Source organism: Pinus tabuliformis, chromosome 9 (genome assembly GCF_031772625.1).
Source record: "Pinus tabuliformis cultivar Carrire ecotype Pingquan chromosome 9, CPIR1, whole genome shotgun sequence".
Taxonomy (NCBI): domain Eukaryota; kingdom Viridiplantae; phylum Streptophyta; class Pinopsida; order Pinales; family Pinaceae; genus Pinus; species Pinus tabuliformis.
The window spans coordinates 1,609,156,024-1,609,179,600 of NC_142307.1; the positions used below are offsets into that span (position 1 = coordinate 1,609,156,024).

The window sequence follows — 23,577 nt, forward strand, 5'->3', positions numbered from 1 at the left end:
ATTTTCCTGCACCTTCAATTTTTTTCCCATCTGCTACCATAAATTTCATATTAGGCATTGGGTATACAAAAAGATTCAACCTTTTTGTGAGATTTGTGTCAACAAAATTATGAGTGCTTCCCATATCTATCAAGACTATTATGTTGCTCTTCTTTATGTGCACTTTTAATTTAGGTTTGGGGCTGAGTTATTCCTCTCATGGCTGATAGTGATATTTGTGGTGCATTCTCATTATCTGAATCTAGGGAGAAATGTTGAGGATCTTCAACTTTTACTTCGATCAAGTCCTCACTATCTGAATCCTCTTTTGCTTCACATTTATATAAATTCTTGGCATTACTTCCTTTAAGGCATTTATGTTAGGGGTCCCATTTTTGCCACAAGGTTTGCATTTGCCTTCTTTTATTCGTTGTGCTTCCAAATTAGGTTTGCTTCCTTAACTTAATTGCGGTGGAAGGTATTTTGGATTTTGTATTTCTGTAGTTTGGGTAATCCTTTGTCTCGAATAGACCTTTTCGAATCTGGGCAGTGACATTCTTTCAAACTTTTTCTCTGCAGCTTTTGTTTTCCATATTGCATCTTCCATAGTTGTAATATCGTGTAGCTTTAGCTCATTTCAGATGTGTGGTATTGCACTAAACGTCTTGTCAACTATCCATGTACTCTTGTTGCAAGTGCTTCCCATTCACGTGTAAATTCATCCACATCTCTTTTTGGTTGTAGCCTGGTTAGTTCTGTAAAAAATCCTCTTCCTTGATACCTTGGAATCATTTAAAAAATTCGTCTTTAAATTTATTCCAATTTATTGAGTATGCTGATTTTTTCCATCACATATACCAATTATATGTGTCTCCTTCCAGTTGCATGGAAGCATATCGGCTCTTTTCATCTTCATTATAAATATTGTATATCTCAAAATATTATTCCGCTTTGTTGAACCAAGCCACACCTTGTTTTTCATTTTCGTCAAATTTTGACAATTCCAATTTTGCTCGAGGAGGATATGCAAAGATTGGTTGGTTGTATGGTGGGTATTGGTTCTGGATCATCATGCCATGAGTAGGTATATTTAATTGTGGATTTGGAATATTAGATGGGCTATTTGGGGATTTGACCCGTTAGGCGAGTTTGGTGAATTGGAAGTCTGTGAAGTGTTTTGTTCTGGACTGTTTGTGCTTTGCGATGCGCCAAGGTTAATTAAGAGCTTTTCTAATGAAGCAATTTTTTTTGTAGTTCAGCATGATTTTTTCCCACCAATGCCTTCAGTTATGCTTGATCTTGTTGTATTACATTGCGATTTCGATTGATCCGTGCTTCTAATTGCGCGTGCTTCTCCCTCAAGCCCTTTTGGAGTGCGTCATGTTGTTCCTTCATCTTGGTCAGCTTCATAGTAAATTCACTCAGTCATTGTCCTCGAAACAGGTAGGGTTTTCCAATTTATTTTGACTGATTTTTCATTTATTTTTTTTAATTGATTGATTATATATATATATATATTATTTATTTATTTATTTTTTGAAAACGTTACCATTGTAAAAAAATGCATTGCTGTATTTTTTTTAATTTTTAATTTTTTCTCTATAGGATAGCAAATACCATAGGCCAATGGTTTACTGAAACCACAGGCTTGTATACCACCACTGCTAAAATCAAAATTCACTCTTTTTTTATTATTATTTTTTTTTAATCCACTCTTTCCAATACCCTGGGCAAATACCATGGGTTTTTGAAACCATGGGCACTGATATCAGATGTTACACCAAAAACTGAATGTGCGATAAGTATAAATGTATTTATACAGATTGAAAATTGATAAATGATTTTTACAATGCTTGGGCCTGGCTTAAATATAGCCTAGGGCACCTTTTCCCCAACAGTTATCACTTAAAGTCACGAATCTCTGATTAATTATTATTTGTTTACAGCATAACTTCATCTTTTCTTCTTATTGTATAACTGATTCATATTTCACTGCCTTGCCTTTGATTATAGGTTGCTGTTTATGCTGAGTTTCGAAGAGATTGGGTGGAGGCATTAAAGTTTTACGAGAATGCATATGCTGCTCTGCATGAGGTCAGCCATCTGATTTTATAAGAAAATATTTGTTAATATTTTTCACAAAATGAACTTATTCTGTTCATAAATGGGGGTGGTAGGACCTTAAAATGAAGATTATTGCAATGTAGTCTTTCATTGAGATACTCATTTTTGAGGGCAGTATAAAACTGGACCTCACATTACCATGATTATCAGGAGGCATAAGGTAAATCAGTTTTGTGTCCAAATATCTTTTTGTGACCAAATCTTGCTTTGGTTGGTAAATTGTCCATCATTAAGAAAGTGGGTTCTACCTTCAGCTTAAATGCCATGACCAAGGGGTACCTATTCTGTCAAAATACCCCAAGACATGAACTTGGTCTCATCCGTTGAGGCACACTGCCAAGGCTCAGTCTCAGTTGATTGCTTAGGCTCAATTGACAATGAGATATCAAAAGGCAGCAGAAAACTGATCGCATTAACACAACCATTCTCTTTGGGATATTCAATCGGGTCTATGAGAAGAAAGTTCACTTGATTTACTACTCAACTAGAACCTGCTTGATATCTTTCGGGGAGCAACTTGCTGACACATTGTGCTTGTTATTTTTAACTAATCTCCATATGTATTGATCCACTCACCTTCAGAATTTGACTGTAGTTTTGTCTTTCAACTGTTGTCCACCTAATGATGCTTGTGAAGGCAGTTTGAATTTTGAAAACATTATCCTGTGTTCTGTCAGTATTGTTGGTAAGTATGAGCCCAAAATTAATCATTGTTAGCTTTATTGTTGTCTCCCATGGCTATTTTGTTTAAAATGCTCAAAATAATGTTATAAAATTGAAGGAAAACTCTAAAACTGGTATTCAACCAGTACATCATAAAAGTCTGAATCACTTGATGTCTCTGGAAATATCACTTTTCTTTGTGCTAATGTAATTTTGTTCAACGTACAAGGATTAGAAGTCAGTTAAATTACATTAAGTTTGTAAATGGCATGCTGTATTTGATTTTATTAACTTGGAATAACTATAAACAGTTTTTTCAAGTGTGTTTGGGTGAAATATTGACTTGATGTTTAAAGTCTACAACAACATGGGGTAAGAAATTTAATACCCCTCAACTTATAGGTTGACTCAAGCATTGAAGGAACATACCTTGGACTTGGACAACATTCTCATGGATTTAACTTGAATTCAGCCTTCCTCTCTATCCGTTTGAGAGTGTTCAATCATTTGCAGTGATTGCAATAGCTTAAGAAGCCTACAAACAGCATTGCCATCTTTTAAAAAGGAAACTAATTGGCTGATCTGATCAAGCAAATTTTTGCTTTTCCTTCTGAAGTTATTGATTACTATGGCACAGTCATGGGATGATTTTCTCCTACTTCCTATAACAACCTAGTTGCTTCTTGTAAAATCTATATTTGCTCTCTAGGATTTGGATACTCTGTTCTGCCTGTTCGCTATCTGCCCAATTTGTGATTGAACTGTGGTAGTATGATCACCATTGTTTGAAGGTTATATTCCTGCAGCATGCACCTGGATCAGGACATCTGAAATAATCTGCACCATTAATCACCTCTAATATTCTTTCTTTGGGAAAGGTGATGTTATAAAAATAAATAACATAAATATATTTCAGTGATATTTCATAATTAATGAAGAGACACATGAGGGAACATGTCTCAAGGAAAAGATATGACTTCTTATGAAAGGGCACTCCCACCTAGTATTTACAATGGGGCCCTCATTTTTAATCATATCATATTATTTCTCATACAGTACTTATTGTCTCTGAAACTGGATTCGCTCTTAGAGGGCCACGTGTTTGAATCCGTCGAATCCAATACGATTCGACCTAAATCGTGTCCAGATTTCGTGACATGTCGTCTTCGATTGGGACACAATCAAATCCAGATCGTGTCCCAAAATCCAGACATGAATCCGGAAAATTGGGACCCGCGGGGCCATAAAAGGGCGGAAATGCCTCTTATTTGCATCATTTGCTGTCATTTATTTTGCAATAGGTGAGCTGTGGGTTTGCAACTTTGCGGTGAGGAGTTTGGAGCAAGGAGCCAAGGGTTTGGACCGTTTTCAAGGAGATTCAAACAACAGGTAAGTGCATTTCCTCTCTATTTTTTTGCATTTGTATTATAACAGTTTGTATATGCATTTGTTTTACAAATTTGTGCATGTTTTGTTTATTTTTTTTACAGTATTCATGGCTCAATCAAGGGCAACATGTAGGGGGCAAAGGAAGGGGAAGAATGCCCCCATTGGAGATGCCCCTCCTCCCACAATTTCATCAGAGTCTGCTGCAAGTAATGTTGAGGGAAGACTTCCTCCTAAAGGTAACATTGAGAAATATCCCTTGTGGAAATATGTCACAAGAGAGGATGGACCAAGCAGTGAGGTGAAGGGAGGAGGCAATGTGAATTGGAGATGCAACTTTTGCCACAGTACTTTCACAAGCACATATTTTCGTGTGAAAGGCCATTTGTTGGCTTTACCAGGTTGTGGAGTTGGAGCTTGTACACAAGTTCCTTTCCAAAGGAGGAAAAAAAATGGAAAAAGAGTTCACTGTTCGTATGGAAAATGTGGCTGCAAAATTAAAAAAAAACCAAGAATGATGACCCCCTTCCATTTTTGAGGAAAGGCAACAACAAATTTCCATTTGAGAGTTCTACTGGGGGACAAGTAGCAAGAAGAAAGGCAATTTCACTTGGTCCAATGAACACGATTTTTCAAAAAGAGAAACGGGAAGAGCTTGATTTCAGCATTTCCTTTTTTTCCCTATCAAAACTTCATATCCTTTAATGTTGCATGCTCACCTCTATTTATTGAGATGTGCCGAGCTCTAACTCACGAGGCTCCATCATGGTACATGCCTCCTGGTTCAGAGAAGCTTAGAACTACAATGTTGACAAAGGCAAAAAAAGAGGTGCAAAAAATGCTTGAGCCTATTAAAGCATCATGGCCAACATCTGGGGTTAACATTGTTTCTGATGGATAGACAGATCCAGCACGACATCCACTCATCAACTTCTTGGTGTCTTCCTTGAATGGTCCAGCTTTCTTGAAAGCGGTGGATACACTTGGAGAATACAACGATGCACAATATATGGGTGAGTTGTTTATTAAAGTTATTTAAGATGTAGGTGTTGATTCTTGTGTGCAAATCATTACAGGTAATGCACTTATATGCAAGGCTGCTGGCATGATTGTGGAAGCTAAATGTCCACAAGTGTTTTGGACACCTTGCATTGTCCATTCATTGAACTTAGCATTGAAATCCATTGCTTTTGATGCGCTTTGGATTGGTAACATTATTGAGGATGCATGTCATATCCGTAACTTTGTACAAAATCATACAAAGGCCCTCACTATCTACAAGCAATACGACAATTTATCATTGTTGAAGATTGCGGATACACGGTTTGCCTCTTCATTCATCATGTTGAAGAGGTTGAGGGAGGTCAAGACCGCTCTTGGGGCCATGGTTATTTTAGAGGTTTGGTCTTTTTGGAGAAAGACATATCAAGTAGCCTCTAAAAGAGTGAAGGACACAGTGCTAGATGATGCTTGGTGGGAGAGGGTAGATCTAATTATTTAGATCATGGACCCTATCATTTCTTTGTTTCGATTTGCAGATACAGACAAACCCATCCTAGGAGAGGTTTATGAGGGATGGGATTGCATGATTGAGTCTGTGAGGAGCATTATTCTACAAAGTGAGTGCCCTGAGTATGAGACATCACTAGAGGCCTTCTGTGGTACTATACATGATATTGATGATGGTGATACTGTAGAGGGGTCATCCTCCATACCAACAGATGCAGAGACGATTTTGGATACATGGGAGCAAGAGGATGCAGAGGAGAGTAGTGGTGACCATGATGATGAGGACAATGATGCTGATTTTGATGATGACTATGAGGATTGATACTCATGAGTCATGAGCTACCTACTGCGTTGAGGCTTGTATACTTGTAGTTGTTTTATATTTTCTATTTCTATTTGCCATTGGCATTGCACTACCTATGTAACATATTTTGATTTTGATGACTTAATGAGAAAACTACAACTGTCAGTGTCTTTATCTTACTATCTTGTCTTTCTCCTACTGGATCATTGATGAATTGAATATGTATTATGATTTATCATTTATGAATTTAGAATTTATGATTCAATGATTTATCATTTGTGTGACATGTATTTGAATTTTGTATGTACTATGCATGCTATAATGTTACTAACTTACTTTGTAAACAGTGAAACTTACATCTAGATGAAGATCTATGTTTGAAATCAATTTGTATCATGAACGAGAATTTGTGTAAAAAAGATAAAATATATATATATATATATATATATATATATATAAAATAATACATAACATATCTGAACGTGTCCTGTTCTGCGGGGTCAACGTGTCCGAATCCAACACTCGAATCCCCATATGACGAATCCTGAATCCACGTGTCAGGTTACTTAGCTTATTGTATATTTATTATTTATCGTAATGGATATCTTTATATTCCAAGTATTTTGAATATTTTAATTGGTGATCCAAATTTGGTCATCACATTTGGTATTAGAACTTCGTTTTGTAATCATGGTCTTTGACCTTCTTTCAGATTTTTTCTGATTTAGCATTTGGCCAATCCCATTTTTTTCAAAGCTTTTCTCAATTATTGGGTGTTTGACCACAAATGAGCCTTTGGCCCTTCAAAATTCTAAAAATATGTCGAAGAAAGAAATTACTCCGCAGTAGATTTAAAAAAAAAAGTCCAAATTCAATTAAAAAAAATTAGCTGCTGCTATACAACTAGTTGCTAACTCTGCCACTGTGTAGTCCATACATCTCCAAGTGTTAGAAGATTCATGCCGTACGTCGATACAGCAAATCAAGCTGAATTGAAGAGCAGTACAGTGAAATCTCAATCCGTACAGGCCCCGTCTGCAGCTGCCATCCATCTGTCACGTCCACACAATTCCATACCACATCCATCCATACCAAATTTTGCTGTGTCATATAGATATCTGCAATTAATTTCTCTGCAAAATTATAATCTGTACAATTATTAAATCCCTGCCTGCCATACGATCTGCTGTAAGATTTTTAAAATGTTGAAAAATTGAGGAGGGTACCAAGGGAGTGTTTCCTATGGTCTTTGGTCTCTAGGCCTAGGAAGACACTTTAATAACTTTTGTGGTGGACTTCAGGTGTTATAATTAAGTCACGAGGGGAAATGTATTTTTAATGTAATATGTATCTTGTACTTTATTATGAAAGTGACTTGTGTTAGAAAATACTTTATGAGGAAAAAGTACATTTGACACTTTTTAAAATTAAAGTGACTTTATGTTTAAAGTTCACTTTATGAGATAAAAGTGACAAAGGAGAGAAGACATTATAAAGTACTAGGAAGTCACTTAAAGATAGGTCCAATGTACGAGGGGTCCAAATGTTGAGATTTAATCTTAGCCCTCCAATTTAAGATCTTAAAATTAAATCACAACCATCCATTCCTAGGGTTTTTGCCCAAGCAAACAAAAGGAGAAAAGAGACCATAATTGTGCTCATTTGCTCTCATGAGAAATTTGAGAGGAGGGAGTGGCTGAAAGGAGGGAGATTGCTACACTTGGAAAGAGAAATCGAATTCTGGAAGAGACTACCAGTTCGAGCTACAGCAGGAAATACTGGCACGAATTTCTAGTACGCTCCATCTGTCAAGTCAATTTCGCAGTGGAGTCTTTGCCTGAGTTTGCAACTAATTTGTGCTGTGGTTAATCTTCAAAGAGGCCAAGTTTTGAGGAATGTTTTGGCTGAGTTTTAGCCTAAGTTTCAACAGAAATTAGGCCGAGATTTTTGGGTGAACAACTTCAGATTTGAGGCTAAAAATTCAAGGAGAGAAGACCTGAACTAAGGCCGACAATTTCACTGTAACAAGACCTGAACAGAGGCCGAGTTTTTGTGTGTAATCAGACTCAGAGCTAGCTGCAGTTAGGAGGATTCTAGTCTGTGTTTAAGGCTCAGATCTCTAAGGGAACAACGACTATCTTCAGGCACTGAATTCGTGGATGTGGCACAGAGATTAAGAAGGTGTTTGGAACAGAAAATCAGTCTGAGCTAAAGGATTGAGTGGAGGCTTCTCTCACTTGTATTCTCACTGTGTCAACAGTTAGTTACAAAAGAGAGATAAGTGTACCTTTCATTGTTGTAAATTTTCCTTAAAGAAGCAAAATAAAATAGCCTCCTTCCAGCACTGGTTTTCCCCAAGCAGTGAGGTTTTTCCAGGGTCAAATTGACCAAAACCACCTGTGTCTAATATTGTGTATGCTTGCTATTTTATTTAGTTTGTTAGCTGTGCAAAAGAATATGGTAGAATAGCTCTAATGTTTTATGTAAATGCAATTATCAGTTTTGTATTTCTTGATGGGTTTGGGCATTAAACCATGCAAAACATAAAACTGGGTTGTTCTACAAACTAGACACAAAATTTCTACATGGTATCAGAGCCAAAGAGGGGTCAGACCAGAGATTTTTTTCACAGCTGATACAAAGGCCAGAAAGCATTAAACCTCTCCTAACAGTGAACAAGACTGACAAATCCTTACCAGAAGCCCAAAGACCAGCAATTGAGAGGGAGGAAGGTTCCTAGTTCACAGACTTGCTCCATTTTGTTGGTTGTGAAGGTCATGGCAACAGGGTTGAGGGTAGAGGACAGATTGGCAGCGGCTGATAATTTTGGCCCTTGGAAGGAGAGAATGGCACTTTTGTTTGAGGAGTTGGAGGTATGGGACATTGTGGAGAGTCCTGTACAACCTCCTACAGATCCTGTTCAGTTGAGTGAGTTCAACAAGAAGAATGTAAAAGCAAAGAGGATAATCCTTGATGCCATCAAAGATCATCTATTCCCTCATGTGATAGGAATGAAGTTTTCCTATGAGATGTGGGAGTCTCTTGTCATATTACACCAAACTTCTAATGAGAACAGGAAGATGGTGTTGAGGCAAAAGCTAAGAAACACCAAGATGACCAAGACCGATAGTGTGACCTCATACCTCACCGGGATCTCACAGGTGAAGGATGAATTGGCTGCTGTGGGAGAGGTTATCCCAGAGGACCAGTTGGTCAGGATTGCTTTAGATGGGTTCACGAGAAATGGAATGGATTCATACATGGCATTTGTGCTAGAGAGCACTTTCTAGATTGGAGGAGGATGTGGAATGATTTCATCCAGGAGACCAGGACGAGTGCCAAGGCGGGCAACAAGAGTGGTGGGGAGCAGAGGAGAATGTGGGTCTTGCGGCGAAGGGCAAGAAGAGGAAGGCCAAGAAGGGGTCTTCTAGTGGAGCCACGAGAAGGGGAAGCATAAGGCGAAGGAGAAGGGCATGAGCAAAATGAAATGCTTTGCTTGTGGGAAGATGGGTCACTATGTTGTTCAATGTCCCAATAAGAAGAACAAGAAGAAACAGGAAGTTGCGGCTTCAACAAAGGTGGATGAGTTCACCTCCAGATTTGACACTGAGTTTGCCTTGGTGGTGAGTTTAGCCACTCATGTTACATCTTCCCGTGCATGGTTCATTGACAGTGGAACATCCTGCCATATGATTGGATTGAGAGAACATTTCACAAGTCTCTCAAAGGATGACATTGACTTGGAGGTTTTGCTTGGAGATAACTCCAAGGTCAAAGCAACCTGAGTTTGGGCAATATCATTTCAGTGGGAGTCTTTACCTCCTCTAAAGGTGACAAATGTTCTTTATGTTCTAGGGCTGAAGAAGAGCTTGATATTAGTCTCTAGCTTGGAGGACATGGGGTATGAGGTGTTGTTCTGAAAGGGACAAGTGTTGATATATCCCAGGGGATCTAGTGTTGAGCATGCTAGACATATTAGAGCCCAGAGTGGGAGGCTATACAGATTTATGTTTCAGCCTATTAGAGCCTTGGTAGCATAGACCAACAACAATTTTTGTGAGCTATGGCACAGGAGGATGGCCCACTTGCACCATGGAGCTTTTAGGATGCTGAGGGATATGGTTACAGGATTATCGGAGTTCAACACTGATCATCATGATGTGTGCAAGGGGTGTGCTTTGGGAAAGTACACCAAGACACCTTTCTTGAGTAGTGACAGTAGAGTTGTAGGTATCCTTGACTTGGTACACTCTGATGTATGTGGTCCTATGTCTCATGTGTCACTGAGTGGATGTGAGTACTATGTGACTTTCATTGATGACCACTCCAGGAAGACCTGAATTTTCTTTCTAAAGACCAAGGATGAGGTCTTCAAGAGGTTCCAAGAGTTTAAGGCTCTTGTGGAGAACCAAACGACGAAGAGGGTCAAGGTGTTGAGATCAAATAATGGGGGTGAGTATACATCCATGGAGATGGAGTTCTGTAGGAGTGCGGGCATCAAGAGGGAGTACATTGTGCCTCATAACCCCCAACATAATGGGGTGGAGAGGAAGAATAGTGCCATAGTAGTAGTAGCTAGAGGCATGATGCATGACCAAAGATTACCTTTTTTCTTATGGGCCGAGGCATATAACACTGTAGTGTATTTACAGAATAGGAGCCCACATAGAGTCTTGGGGAGCAAGACTCTTGAGGATGTGTTTACTGGCGCGAAGGTGAAGGTTGGGCACATTTTGGTGCCTTACATATTCTCACGTCCTTGAGGAGAAGAGGATGATGTTGGAACCCACTACAAAGAAGGGTATCCTAGCGGGTTACAGTGAGGCAAGCAGGGCCTATCATATATACATTCTTGCACAGAGGAAGGTTGTCTAGAGGCAGAATGTGAGATTTGAGGAGGAGAGGGCCTTGAGGAGGTCTTGCGAGGTTGATCAAGTAGAGCCGTAGGCTCCTCAGCAACAGGCAACACCACAGGTTTCAGGAGCATTAGGATCAGGAGGGTCATATACTTCAATAGTGATAGGGTCTTAGACTCTAGTAGTACCGAGTGCAAGATAACTTGGTGCAGGATCTCCATTGATCATAGTAGAGCCTTCCTCGTCGGGAGGTGAGGTGTTAATTTGGCACCTCAGGGACAAATTCCCTCCATTGGACAATCTTCCTCATCAAGGAAGACCCCTCCTAGCCCTTGGAAGAATTTAATTTTGGTTAAGGAAAAACATATTTTTTATATGGAAACCCACATGTGCACAAAAGGACAGGTTGACCCTAAAAAGAAACCGAACACCCTTGGATGGCTATAGATACAAGTCAAATGACTCTCATTTAGAGATCAACATCAAGTATTCTTCTTTTCTCTTCTTTGGTTTTTGGCTTGCACAGGCCTGAAACTGGTTTGTGGGGAGTTCGTTCACACAGGTCCAAAATTGCAGGGTCTGAGCTGGCACGTGTGGATTAGGGTTTTTGGTTCGTAGCCGTAAGGTTGCCACATAAAATTTTTGGCTACAATTGCACGCATGTAGGCCTTTGTGTGTGTCTAGAAGGCTTGAGCCGCACGCATGATCGTTAGCTCCATGTGACCGAGACTTAGGGTTCTTTTCTGACAGTTGACCACAGATTTCGACAGTTGACCACAAGCTTTTGTAGAAGTTGACAGTTGACGACAAGCTTCTAAATCATGATTTTGATTAGTATTATTGCTGGGTTTATCTCTGGGATATTGTTTGGTTGGTTTTGCTGGATAGTCTTGTGAATGAATAATTGGATTATTGTACTCTCTCTTTGCTGAACATTTTATGACAATCTAATAAGAAGAAGAATTTGAAAGGGTTTCCCCCTTGTGGGGTTTTTCCCTAGTCTCGACCAATTTTGGTGTCTCTATGTGTGAATGCTTTTCTTCTATTGTTCCTATATGTTCCACTGCAATGATGATGATATTGTTCCTTCCATATAATTGCATATGTTGCTAATGATGTTATGATGTTGTGTGGTGAATTCAATATGTAAATAATGAAATGAAATTATCAAAGTAAAGGATAATATAGCCCTAAGAAAATTAACATGAGGCTGCAGTTGAGGATTTTCCCATACCACCAGAGGCTACTATAGGGAAGAGGAAGCCAAGATGGCTTCGTGAGACCTTGAAGGAGGCTCAGGAGGCTGTGAGGAAACCCAAGTGGTCAGTGAGGGAGAGCAGACCACCGTAGAGGTTGGGTGGCTTGTGGCAGATGTTGTAGAGACAGAGCCAACTAGTTTTGAGGAGGTTTCCAATCAACAGATTTGGAGGGATGCCATGGTGGAGGAGTATGCCTACATCATGACGAATGATGTTTGGGAGATAGTGCTGCTACCTGAGGGGAAGTTAGTGGTGACTTCTAGGTGGCTCTACAGGATCAAACATGTTGCAGATGGCAGCGTGGAGAAGTTCAAAGCTCGTTTTGTGGTGCGAGGATTCTGACAGGTAGAGGGAGTTGACTATTAGGAGACCTTCACACCGGTTGCTTGTTATACTTCCATTAGAGTAGTCATATCTATAACAACTGAGATGGGTTGGAGGATTCACCATATGAATGTGAAGACCACCTTTATCAACGACGTTATACGGTTGGTGTACATTGAGCAACCACAGGGCTTTGAGGTGCACGGGAGGGAGTCTCATGTGTCCAGGCTTAAGAAATCCTTGTATGAACTGAAGCAAGCATTGAGGGCATGGTACGAGAGGATAGATGCCTACTTGCAACAATGGTTTCCAAAAGAGCGATGCAGATCCGAACCTATACTTCATCATGGTGGGTGACTATCCACTCATTCTAGTTCTGTATGTGGATGATTTTTTTATTACAGGAGAGGACATACACATATAGCACTGCAAGAGAGATTTTGCTCCAAAGTTTGATATGATCGATATGGGGTTGATGCATTACTTTTTGGGGTTGGAGGTTTGGTAGGAGGATGGGCATATCTTCGTGGGCTAGGGCAAGTATGCAGGTGATATCTTGAGGAGATTTCGTATGGAGGGTTGTAGACCTATGGCTACTCCTATGATCACCAACTGGAAGAAGTTGCATGCTTTAGATTCTGAGTTGGTGAACCCTACCTTGTATTGTCAGCTGATCAATTCATTGATGTATTTGGTCAACAGTAGATCGAATATTTGTTTCACAGTTAACACGTTGAATCAATTTATGATGGAGCCCAGGAGAGTGCACTGGGTGGTTGCGAAACATGTGTTGAGGTATGTACAGGGCATAGTGGATTATGGTCTGGATTATGTCAAAGGTTGATGGAGTTAGATTGATTGGTTGCACGGACTCAGATTGGGATGGCAATGCAAGGGACAAGAATAGTACTTCTTTTAGTTTTTTTCTCATTGGGTTCAACAATTGTGTCATGGTTCAACAGGAAACATAGGTCAGTGGCATTGAGCAGCACAGAGGCAGTGTATATGGCAGCTAGTTAGGCAGATTGTGAGGCATTGTGGCTTCGCAAGATGCTACATGGATTATTTTGTCAGAGACTGCGACTAACTACAATATACTGTGATAATCATAGTTGTATTAAACTCTCTTTGAATCCTGTATTTCATGACCGATCAAAGCACATTGAGATCAGGTACCACTTTATCAAAGATTGGGTTAAGAGGGGAGCTCCGAAGCTTGAGTATATATCCACTAATGCAGAAGTAGCAGACATTCTTACCAAGTCGTTGCCAAGAGGCAAGCATGTATTCTTTAGAGACAGGATGGGAGTGGTGAGAAACAACTTCCTTGGTAAGAGGGAGTGTTGAAAAATTAAGGAGGGTACCAAGGAAGTGTTTCCTATGGTCTTTGGTCTCTAGGCCTAGGAAGACACTTTAATAACTTTTGTGGTGGACTTGAGGTGTTATAATTAAGTCATGAGGGGAAAATGTACTTTTAATGTATTATGTATCTTGTACTTTATTATTAAAGTGACTTGTGTTATAAAATCACTTTATGAGGAAAAAGTACATGTGACAATTTTAAAAATTAAAGTGACTTTATGTTTTAAAGTTCACTTTATGAGATAAAAGAGACCAAGGAGAAAAAACATTATAAAGTACTAGGAAGTCACTTAAAGATGGGGCCAATGTATGAGGGGTCCAAATCTTGAGAATTAATCTTAGCCCTCCAATCTAAGATCTCAAGATTAAATCACAACCATCCATTCCTAGGGTTTTCCCCCAAGCAAACAAAAGGAGAAAAGAGACCATAATTGTGCTCATTCGATGTCATGAGAAATTTGAGAGAAGAGGGAGTGGTTGAAAGGAGGAAGATTGCTACACTTGGAAAGAGAAATCGAATTTTGGGAGAGACTACCAGTTCGAGCTAAAACAGAGAAATACTGGCATAAATTTCTAGTATGCTCCAACAGTCAAGTCGATTTTGCAGTGGAGTCTTTGCTTGAGTTTGTAGCTAATTTTTGTTGCAGTTAATCTTCACAGAGGTTGAGTTTTGAGAAATGTTTTGGCTGAGTTTTAGCCTAAGCTTCAATAGAAATTAGGGTTGAGATTATTGGGTCAACGACCTCAAATTTGAGGCTAAAAATTAAAGGAGAGAAGGCGTGAACGAAAGCTAAGAATTTCTCTGTAACAAGACTTGAATAGAGGCCGAGTTTTTGTGTGTAATCAAACTCAGAACCAACAACAGTTAGGGGGATTCTAATTTGTGTTTAAGGCTCAAATCTCGAAGTGAACAACAACTATCTTCAGGGAACGAGTTTGTGGTTTTGGCACAAAGATTATGAAGGTGTTTGGAACAGAAAATCAGTCTGAGCTAAGGACTATGTGGAGGCTTCACTCTCTTGTATTCTCACTGTGTCAACAACTACTTACAAAAGGGAGATAAGTGTACCTTTCTCTGTTGTAAATTTTCCTTAAAGAAGCAAAATAAAATAACCTCCTTCCAGCACTGGTTTTCCCTAAGCGGTGGGGTTTTTCTAGGGTCAAATTGACCAAAACCACCTGTGTCTAATAGTGTATGATTGTTATTTTATTTGGTTTTTTAATTGTGTAAAAGAATATAGTAGAATAGCTCTAATGTTATATGTAAATGCAATTATTAGTTTTGTATTTCTTGATGCGTTCGGGCATTAAACCATGCAAAAAATAAAACTAGGTTGGGCTACAAACTAGACACAAAATTTCTACGTAAAATAACTCACTCCGTAACAATTTTACATTTATCGTTATCGACAATTTATTGCCAGGGGCCCAAAAGTTAAATTATTGGCAATATTGGAAATTATCGGGAAACTTAAAAGAATAAAAAGATATTTTTTTTCTTCAGCTGTTTAACTTCTAAAACAACATCAACATGAAACAAACACAATGCTATATAAATATGAAATTAAAAACGATATATAAGATGTATAATATTTCAAGTGATACATTAGATATCGGTATTGAAATATGATATTTGTCCCTAGTCGTAAGATTTAATAGAATGATACAAAATCATATCAAAACAAAAATAAATGTATCTCATGAGATGAATCATGGCAATGAAAACAACAGATTTCCCTTTTCTTGCTTGATGGAAAATAATTACAACATTCTCAGCAATGTTATCATAACTGGAACAAAAGAGTTGTTGACCGAAAAATACATAAAATATTCAAATTTTGAAAAGAACATATAATTCGTGTACATTGGCGGTATTGCAATGATTCTAGTGAACATATAATTCTGACAAGAAAATGTTACAACAGTCCCTTTTCCAAACCCCATCTTGATGTTAGCATATGTAATATCACGAGTCTGCGTTTAATCATGGGTTGTTAATCTTTGCGTGCACATCTATGTTGTTGAATATCAAATGTGCTTTAACAAAGGCGCTTTATTACACTTAAAATAACCTTTATTGTAATTTTTCATTTAATATCTAACATATTATTATATATGAGCTATATATTAACATTACAAAGTGTGAAAAAAATTGTAATAGATTTTTAGAAAAAAATCTGAGAAGAAAATGTTACAATAGTCCCTTTTCCCAACCCCATCTTGATGTTAGCATATGTAACATTTTTAATGTGATTTTTATAATGAACAATGAATAATGATTTCATGATGGAATATAATTGAAACTAGCTCACAATTTCTCATGTAAATAGCAAGGGTGCATATAACCAAAATATCACCAAGTGCAATCTATCTCTGAATCAAAATAAATCAATAGAGAGGCTCTAAATGGCCTCCAGAATCCAAAGAATATCATGCTATAACAAATAACTACATAACATCAAAATCATTGCCTACATTGAGATGCTCCTCATCAGGATTACCCTCTAAGCATTAAAATAAGATAGAAAAAACTTAACATCCTAATCAATGATTTTGCTTGAGTGAAGTGTGCATTTTTACTAGGGTCATTAAGTAGGAGTTCAACAGTCAATGCCACGATCATCGAGCTACATAGAGGGCTTTGTGATCTTTATTAAAAGTTAGTTCCATACCGTCATACATCACAAAATCCAATAGAATCATTGCAATCCCGCCAATGTACACGAATAATTCCTCCAGTGTCATATCATACCACGAAAGTCTCTTGACTGGGCTAGAAGAGGCCTTTCCTTCAACTGCCTCTGACACTACCACTGAGTGTGAAATCCAACCATATTCACCATCCACAAGATGTCCTCTTAGCCTATACATCCTGCCCTCACGGACACTAGCACTCGTGCTGCATCCTTACTTTCTCCCATTAGATAAATCATTGCTTGTCCATTGCAGAACATGATTGCTTACTCCTCATCCTCCAGAGCTGACACAAAGATGATGTTTTCCCTTTGCTTGGGTACCCATAACACATTGGCTGCCTCCAGATACCCTCCTGACTCGAATTGGAATCTCACGTATCCAATCCCCCTCACTGCATGTGTGGTGTTAACCCCACTATCAACATGTGAGTATGGGTCAATATCTGTAAGACTTAGGAACATAGCTCTAGTCCCCGTCATGTGGTTTGATGCCTCTCCATCTAGAAGCCATGCACTTGTGTCCTCACTCTCAGTAGCACTGCTCCTCGAAAGATAAGATAATAAGGAGAATTCCTTCTCGAATTTTCCAAAAAATTATCTAGGCTAATTCAGCTACCTATCCCTTGTTCTCCTTCTTGCTTTTTCTCTTACTTAGACATTTGCTTGTATAGTGGCCGAACTTGTGACATGCAAAGCACTTGCCTTTGCTCATGCTCTTTTCAGAAGCATATCCCCCACTTCCCTTTACCTTATCTTTGTCATTTGTCACAAGAGAAACATTCTCCTCATCTCACTCATCATGCCGCACACCGCTATTGGAATTTCGCCTTATCTCCTCTTGATGGAAATCATCCCACATTCTTCCCCAATCTGGAAGATTCCCACGGGCAACTATCCCGTTAATGAAGACATCACATTCCTTGGAAAAACCACTCATGGATGATCTAACCAACTTCTCATCAGAGCTGGTTTCTTCCACGGTTACTAACTCATCTTTCACTTGAGTGACCTTGGTGATGTATGAGGAAACAATGTCAGTTTTGGTCATCTGGGTGTTTCTCAGTTTCTCACGTAACACCATTGTTCTGTTCTCATTAGTGCTCTAGAAAAGCTTGATCAAGGTTGTCCACAACTCAAAGGCATAAGTCTTCCCCGAAACAAGGGGAATAAGGTGGTCTTTAATAGCATCAAGAAGGAGTCTCTTGGCCTTAACATTTCTCTTGTTAAAATCAGCGAGCTATATGGCATTAGAGGGTACAACAATTGTCCTTTTGACAATGTCCCACAACTTAAACTCCTAAAGCACCAATATAAATCTCTCCTTCCATGGGCTAACGTTTTCAGCCCCACTCAACCTATCTACCACCCTCAACCTAGTTGCCATGACTTCAACAACTCAACACAAATTTGTCCCAAGGTTAAACTCAACTCTCTGTCAACCACACAACCCTGTTTAAACTGCTATTAGGGCATTGTTTCTTAGCAAGATTGCTCACCACGGCTATGATGCCATGTATAAATTTGCACTGTAAATCCCTCCCGATTACAAGTTTGGTTTTGACATCAAGTTTAATGCCCTTCTCCTCATTATTAACAACTGATATAAACTTGAATATAAATATCAAAAGGAAACACAAGAGATCTACTCTACTTATCACATTTGCCTAGAAATCACACAAACATTCATGAAATTTGGACACAAAAATTTTGGTCAAGCTGACCATGGAAAAACCTCGAAGGGAAAACCAATGAAGAAGGGAGATTTATTTTTCCTTAAGAGAATTTGGTACAATACCCCAATCAACAATTTATACAACACAAACTTATCTCAAATATATACCCCACTACCTTGGAAACAATGGTGTAGCTGTTCTTGATTTTTGTGTACGGACAACCTTGAAATTCATCCTTGATAACACCTCGGATTTTTGCTCAGATTATCTCGAAATTCATGCATGAATTTGCCTTGAAATCCATGTTGACATACTGCAAAAATTTTGCTCAAGTTGCGTCGAATCCACACAAACAGACCCACAAAAATTTTGCTGAGGCTGACTCAAAATGTGTGCTTAGGAAACCTTCATTTCCACACCTAGATTTCTCAGAAAATATGTTATTGTTTGACACCAATTAATGTAGTCTGACAACCCTTGAAACTCAAACCCTGTTTGCCTTGGAAAACTCGCTAACTCAACAACAATAAATGCGGGGAGAGTACTTCAATTTTTGTGCTATACTTAGATTAGAAATGTATGTCCTCTCCTCATTGTACCAACTGCTATACTAGCTTTTCTCCTGATGTACTTTTCCTCTCAGCTTCCTTCTACTTCTCTTGTTCATTCTCACACATGAAGAATAATTCTCTCAAAGTGCCTTTTCCCATAGTTTTAAAACTATGCCAGTTCGAATCGAACTCGGCCTGGTCGATCGAGCCGGACCCCTGCATGGGCTGACTCAGTAGAAAAACCGGTTCAAAGGCTGATCCGTTACCGAATCGGTCGAGTCAGACACCAACTCAGCTGATTCGGTAACGGACCGACCAACTCAACCGAGCCCATCATAACCAGGTCGAGCCAGTCTACGGCGGAAATGGGAGGGAAAGACGGACTTGAAAGGCAATTGTTTTTTGGTTTAGGGTTTTCCTCAATGCATCTACCCTCTCTCAAGCCTATAAAAGCTACCTAACTCCCTCACATTTCCTCACAACTATCTCATTTCATTTGTGTGAAGAGTTTGTCAAGAGTTGGAGTTGGGTTTTGGAGCGATAGTGAGGAGCCTCTTGGGCAATCATTCGAGTAACATTTTGGAGTAGTAGTGAAGAGCTTCTTGGGAAATCATTGAAGCAACATTTTGGAGCAACATTGAGGAGGCTAAAGTCATTTTTTTTCACTTCTCAAATCTGCCCTTGTTTTTTTTTCTTTTGTTTTTTTGCAAATCTGTAAATTGAAAAGAGTAATTTTTGTAAAAGAAATGAACGTTTAAGATTTTTTTTTTCTTTTCATTTCCATACTTTTGTCCTTTCATTTCCAAGTCCAAATATCAGAAAATGGATCCTGGAATGAAAGATGTTGCTTGGGCATATGCTGAGATGATTGATAAACAAATGCATTGCAAATTTTGTCGTAAAAAAATTAAGGGAGGTGGAGGGGGCATTCATAGGATGAAACAACACTTGGCTAGTATAAGAGGCCAAATTTTTCCATGTGTAGCACCGGCAGAACAGATTGGGGAAATTAGGAAGGAGTTGCTAGAAAAATTTGAGAAGTTTGAGGGAGAAAAAGCTAGACAAAAAGAAGTAGAGGCTAAAATAGGGAGGAAGAGGAATATAAAACACATGATGGCTGCGAACCCTAATTTTGATTATGAAAGCTCTTCATCTATCCCTTGCACTGATGCATCCAACCCCTTTCACTATGTTCCTCTCTCTTTGGAGTCTATTCAAGAAAAGGGTAAGGGTAAAATTAAAAAGAAGGGTGATATCAAAAGTTATTTCATTGTCACACCCTCCTCTCCCTCTAATAGTGCACATGGTCCTCAAGCTAATAGAGGTCAAATGCAACTTACTTTAGATGACCATTGGAAGAAATAATTGAGAGAAACTGCCTATGATTACATAGCTAGAGTGATCTGATAATGAGATCTTAGACAATTATTAAGGTACTACAGACTCATGTGCATGGATTTGCCTATATTACTTAGTGCAATGGATCGATAAGATTGCGAATAACATAGATAATGAAGCAGTTAAAGAAACATAATAAACACACATAACACAACAAGATAATCAAGGAGTTCACCCAACACTCCTGGGCTACGTCTCCTGGTCTAGCCTTCAGTGGTGACCTCTCTATTATGTCTTTGAAAACAGAGTTTTACAAAAGTGAGCTCAATTTGAGTCTCACACAACAGATACAAAGCAAGGCTTTACTTGGATTCCCCAAGTCTTTCTGAGTACACAGACTCTCCTCACTGACTCTCTATCTCTGTTTGCTCTCTATCTCAGCACTGCTTGTCTCTGTCTTCTGTCTTCTGTGGCTTTAAAGCCAATCGGTGCTGTCTGTTCATTTCCCCTTCTCGGGCTCTCTGGCTCCTGGCCTCTGTCCGCTCGAATCCCCCTCTGAGCGTTAGCAATCATTGCTAAACGCCTTCAGGGATGGTGGCCACCTGTTCTGTAACAGAATGGACCATCAATGCCTTTGAAATCCCAAAAATGGTCGTTCTCTGTTTACACAGAGAAATACACGTAAAACTGTGAAAATCTGCCAATCTGCCATTTATCGGATTTGAAATATTATAAATTCTGCTCTATACTCCTATCGGGTCTGCCTTTATATCGCTTATCACATCTCCACCGTTGATCTGAGAGATCTTGATCCAACGACTGAGGTTCATTTCAGGCGGCTCATGCGTATGGGAGTTAACCGCCTGAAAAGGGTGGTTTTCTCTCTTCGGCACCTAGCCATGTGGCAGCCAGTGTATGGGCTCGGGCGAAGCCCGGCCAAAACCACTTACCGCCTACGGCCCGCCCGAAATCCCGCTTGTTTCAGATCTCAAAACATATACACCTGCATGTATAAACCCTTTCGGGTCCGGTTTCATCGCTTTATTCACATTTCTTTTGTTTTTCGTTTATTTAACGAAAATGTGATTTACATTGAAAAAACCCTTTTACCAGACTTGAAATATTATCAACTATCACCCATAATCTTGTCGGGTCCATTTTCATCGCATCGACGCTTTGTTCTTTGTATTTCGTTTATTTAACGAAAATGCGAAATACAAAGGAAAACCCTGTTTTCCGGAACTCAAAATATATGTGTTTTCATTTATAATCCCGTCGGGTCCGGCTATCGCAGTCACATGCATCGGCCCCGCTCCTTTGTGTTGCTCCGATGCGATATTGCGATGCGACTTGTCGCAATCGCATATTGCATAAGCCCCCGGGCCGTTGTAAGCGCTCCGTTGTAATCTGCTGATGCGATATGGCGAGTTAACCTGGGCCGTTGATTTGCGCGCTTGATCGACGGTCCTCGTTGACCCCGCTGATCACTATTGCAACATTTATATGGTCGCCTCCGATAAGCTCCGTCTGCCTTCGCCGATTGCGATATGCCGATCGGATCTAGACCGTTGATCGGCCAGATCCGACGGCTCCTGTGCAAAGTTGTTTTAAGCCTCCGATAGGCCTTATTTCACTGTTTTCTTCATGTTTTTCACTCCTGATAGTGTAATCCGCCTTTTTTAAAGGTTTTCTCTTTGCGATAGTTTTTAACTATATGAAGACTTAGGGGATTTTAAGATCCATTTGGATCACGCATTCCCACTGAAAAAAGCTTTTGGAACACCAAAAGTTGGTTTTTAAGCATCAATTGAGGATACAGCTTCCTCACTTGTCCAATCTCTATCCATCTTGCACTGCTTGGTTTTGAACCTTTGAGTCCGATTCTGAGGTACTCAACATCCCCTCTGCGCGTAGTTCTCACCTTCTTGTCCAGAACTGTATCTTCCTGTAGCTCATTGAGATATTCAGGCAATAGATTATCAATAGAAGGCAACTGACTTTGCTCTTCGGGGTCTTCAATCAATGAAGGCTCATATAGTCTCAAGTTCTTTGCATTAATGACTGAATAGATATGCATATAAGCTGGCAAATCAAGGCGAAAAGCGTTCCTTCCAATTTTCTCAAGTATCTTGAAACCCATACCTTATTGGCTTCAGCGTCTTGCCTTCACCTTGCATTCTGTCTTTGCTGATGTACAACCAGACTTGATCACCAACTTGGAAGCTATGCTCAATTTGATGCTTATCATGCCTTGCCTTGTACTTGGCTTGGCTTCTTTCCAGCTGTTCCTGCACTGCCTGGTGAATTTCTTGGATCTGTTCAATGAACCTGGTTGCGTTGTCCACATTACTGTGTCCATCAACTGCTATGTCTTTACTAAAGACAAAATCCAAGGGAGACCTTGGTGTAAAACCAAAACAAGTCTCAAAAGGAGATCTCTGTGTAGAAGAGTGCTTGGCACAGTTGTAAGCATGTTGGACATAACACAAATGTTCATCCCAATGCTTGGGATGCTTGCTGCAATAGCCTCTGAGCCACTGGATCACTGTCCTGTTGACCACCTCTGTTTGACCATCTGTTTGTGGATGAAATGCTGTGCTATTCTTCAATCTGGTGTCCATTAACTCCCATAGACTTGACCAAAACTTTCCAACAAATCGGGAATCTCGATCAGATACAATAGAAGTGGGTAACCCAAAATGAACCCATACATGCTGAAAGAACAATTTTTCTGTTTGTTCAGCTGTAATATGCTTGTTACAAGGTATTAAAATACACATTTTGCTGAACCTGTCCACAATAACATATAAATAATCATGACCTTTTCTAGATTTTGGCAATCCCCCAACAAAGTCCATGGAAACACTTTCCCAAAGATGAGAAGGAATTGGAAGTGGAGTGTATAAGCCTAGTTTTCTATTGCTGAGCTTGCTTTTAGCACACATGGTACACCCTTTAATATATCTAGAAACTGTTTCATGCATTCTTGGCCAATAACAGAATCTTTGCAGTTGTGCAACTGTTTTACTTACACCAAAATGACCTGATGTTAGAGAAGTATGTGCTTCTTGGATTATGTTAACTCTTTCAGTTTGAGGAATGCATAACTTTCCCAAATGATATAAGAGTTGGTCCTTAACATGGTAATCCAATTCTTCTACTTGTTTGCCCCGACTTAAAGTTGCATATACATCTTTAAAATCTACATCTTGAGCATATTGTTCAATGTAGCTTTCATGCAATACTGAGTTATGCTTAAGTATAGTATATGCATTTATGATTGGTCTTGATAACATATCTGCAACTTTATTGTGTATGCCCTTCTTAGATCTGATGACAAGATGAAACTGTTGTAGAAACCCCATCCACCTATAGTGTCTTGATTGCTGCAATTTAGTTTGTGAGTGCAAATATTGAAGTGGTTGATGATCTGTATGTATAATTGTTTCTTTGCCCAATAGGTAATGTTTCCACTTTTTCACACTCTGCACTAAGGCATACAATTCTTTATCATATGTGGGATAATTAATTACTGCAGAATTAAATGTCTTAG

General features: G+C 39.2%; 1 protein-coding gene across 1 annotated transcript in view; it reads left to right on the forward strand.

Moving 5' to 3' along the window:
• The window catches only part of LOC149154942 (uncharacterized), a 172,401-nt gene that overhangs the window by 74,660 nt on the left and 74,164 nt on the right, over positions 1 to 23,577 (forward strand). Inside the window, exon 7 of the mRNA XM_089444265.1 lies at positions 1,993 to 2,073. Within this exon, the coding sequence (XP_089300391.1) occupies positions 1,993 to 2,073 (81 nt within the window). The remainder of the gene's footprint in view (positions 1 to 1,992; positions 2,074 to 23,577) is intronic.